The 2470-nt window shown below is 33.1% G+C and overlaps 1 protein-coding gene across 1 annotated transcript; it reads right to left on the bottom strand.

The window, feature by feature from the left end:
• Positions 1–777: 777 nt before the first annotated feature.
• LOC111885756 (protein LURP-one-related 15) lies at positions 778–1863 on the bottom strand. Its single transcript, XM_023881997.3, has 3 exons — positions 1492–1863; positions 1162–1392; positions 778–1029 (listed from the first exon to the last, which is right to left on the bottom strand). Exons 1-3 carry the CDS (start codon positions 1723–1725, stop codon positions 853–855), a joined length of 642 nt encoding a protein of 213 aa, XP_023737765.1. The 5' UTR covers positions 1726–1863; the 3' UTR covers positions 778–852.
• Positions 1864–2470: the final 607 nt, after the last annotated feature.

Below are 2470 nucleotides of genomic sequence, written 5' to 3'. Positions count from 1 at the left end.
AAGAACTCAGCTTGAGTTAACTTGGGTCAGCCCAATCGTTTAGGTTAAATGACCCACTTAATAGCCCAAATGTTTGTAGGCCCATGTATGTTTGTTTATATGCTATTTTTAGCTATAAAGAGAGAAAGAATGTAAGACTTGTAATAGGGGATAAAAAGTGAGAAAAAATTACTTCTTAACCTAATAGAAAAGTTTTCTCTCTTGTGGTGGATGTAAGCAGGTTATTGATGACCTTTGTTAAATGTGGTTCTTCATTCTCGATTTACTTTCTTTATCTTGGTTATTGTCATTGCTTGTTCGTGGGTCTGAGGGCAAAACAGGAATACAAACATAAAGGTTAACTGCTATCAAGGTTCTATTTTACTGCATTGTTTCGCTAAAGTAACAGTATCATAACAGTTCGGAAAAACAGTCCCCACCAATGAGAATATGGCCTCCATAACTCGAATTATGATTTAAGTATACCGCCACACATAGTCACCTACTCATAAAGCAAAACCACACACCAACGTACAGTTTTGAAGTGACAAGAAATCAAATATATAGGGATGACACACACAGATGGCTTATGATCAATTATCAAAGACATTAGCTTGTGATTATTGAAAGACGTTTCTGATTAGTGAGTTGGATGAAAGACGATTTTTGATTTTAAAGGCAGTCTCGATGTTACAGCCAGGGATTTGAATCGATTTGGTTTCCATCCGTGATTCTTGCGATCTTCATATATATCATCTGTGTTAAAAAGGAAGGGCCTTCCCTATGGCTAAAAACCGATAAGAAAACTCAAGAATTATACAGTATAATACAATCCAGTCAGGAATTTAGGAACAGAGAATGCAACTGATATGACTAGGGAAAAAGTGAACCAATAACTTCCTCAACAACGTCATCTGTGTTAGAGCTTTTCATAGCCTCAACAATCGCTATAAGTGTCATCACAAAAGCATAATCGACATTGGGATAAATTGTCACCATGAATTTGTCCTTAACGTACTCCCCATTCTCCCATGATTGCGTTTTATACATCTGCAAGAATAAGTGTATTAATTAATTTCAGCTCAAGCTGATTAATTTCATGAACTTATATATGATATATAAGTTCATGAAATTAATCAGCTTGAGCTACTATAAAACAAACTAAAAGTTAAGAAAAATTACTTGGGCGATTGTTGTTGAAGTATCTCCTATATAGACAGTGCAGGTTTTCTTCGACCAGCTTCCTTTGATCTTGAAATCACAAACATCTTTACTACTGACTTTGTTTGCTAAGAACACATGTACACTGGTTTTAGACTGGATCATGCCAGGTGTCTTTGTGCTAAATATTATATCCGATTTGCTTTTACTATCACCCCTAAACACATTCCATCGATTATGCTCACTCATGATCTGAAAAAAAAAATATGCAGTCCATTAATTTTCAATAGTGAATTTAACATCAAACATCCTGAACAAACCAAAGAATTATAAATATGAATCTAAAGTCACCTTCTCTCGGATCATGCAGATGGGTTTGTCATAAACATCGAGCAACACTCGCTGAAGGTGGAAGGATGAGTCGCATGGTTTCACTTTGAGCATGATTTTATGGTTAGTATCTGTGATCACAAGGTTTCCGCTTGAATTTATATCAATTATCATATCGAATTGATATGGTAACATGAACTGTGACCCTATCACAGAAACTGGAGAGAATAAAGGAGGATAACTTGGTTGAGCCATGATCAATACACACAGTGATCAGATCGTTCTTGATGGAGAGGATGAGTTTTTGAAAGGCTTTAAATAAGATCTCCATGTTGACGGATTACTTCTATGGGGTTAGGAAATTTGTTAGTACAAGTGTACAGCTCAACACGGAACTGTATTGACAAAGTCTAGCCTCAACTCATTGTAAATGTCATGAACATTTACATGATTGTATTCTTCAGTGGGGTATTTGTAAAAAGGGTCAATATAACAAGGCTTATTGTTTTTGCTTTGAGAAAAGTCGATGTTGTATGGATACTTAATGTCAAATCACGATATATTTAATTGGTCTTAGATTATCTGCATAGGGCATTGGACTTAAATTATGTTTATTATTTAATATAGCACATCTTAATTAACAAAGAGTATAAGTAAGGGAAGCTGTTAAAAAAAAAAGTATAACTAAGGGGCACAGAGATTCCTAATCTAACAACTAATTAAGAGGTCCTGGTTTAATTTTAGCAGAGAATATATTTAAATTATTTGTCGTTTTAAAAAAATGATACTAGAAGTTGAAGGACATACGTTTTATATTTGTTTAATTATTATCATTCAATTAGATTAGATAGGTGTATTGATAAATTATCTTGTTTAAATAATTTATATATTTATGATTAACTGAAAACGAAATAAAAGATATTTGTTTCATTATTTGATTTTTGAACGTTATTTTCTTGTTACTTATTTTATATTGCTTAGTGATATAATTTATAAATAA

This window comes from Lactuca sativa, chromosome 8 (genome assembly GCF_002870075.4).
Source record: "Lactuca sativa cultivar Salinas chromosome 8, Lsat_Salinas_v11, whole genome shotgun sequence".
Classification (NCBI taxonomy): domain Eukaryota; kingdom Viridiplantae; phylum Streptophyta; class Magnoliopsida; order Asterales; family Asteraceae; genus Lactuca; species Lactuca sativa.
Note: the sequence above shows the minus strand (reverse complement) of the source record. Positions and strands in the feature narration are given on the sequence as shown.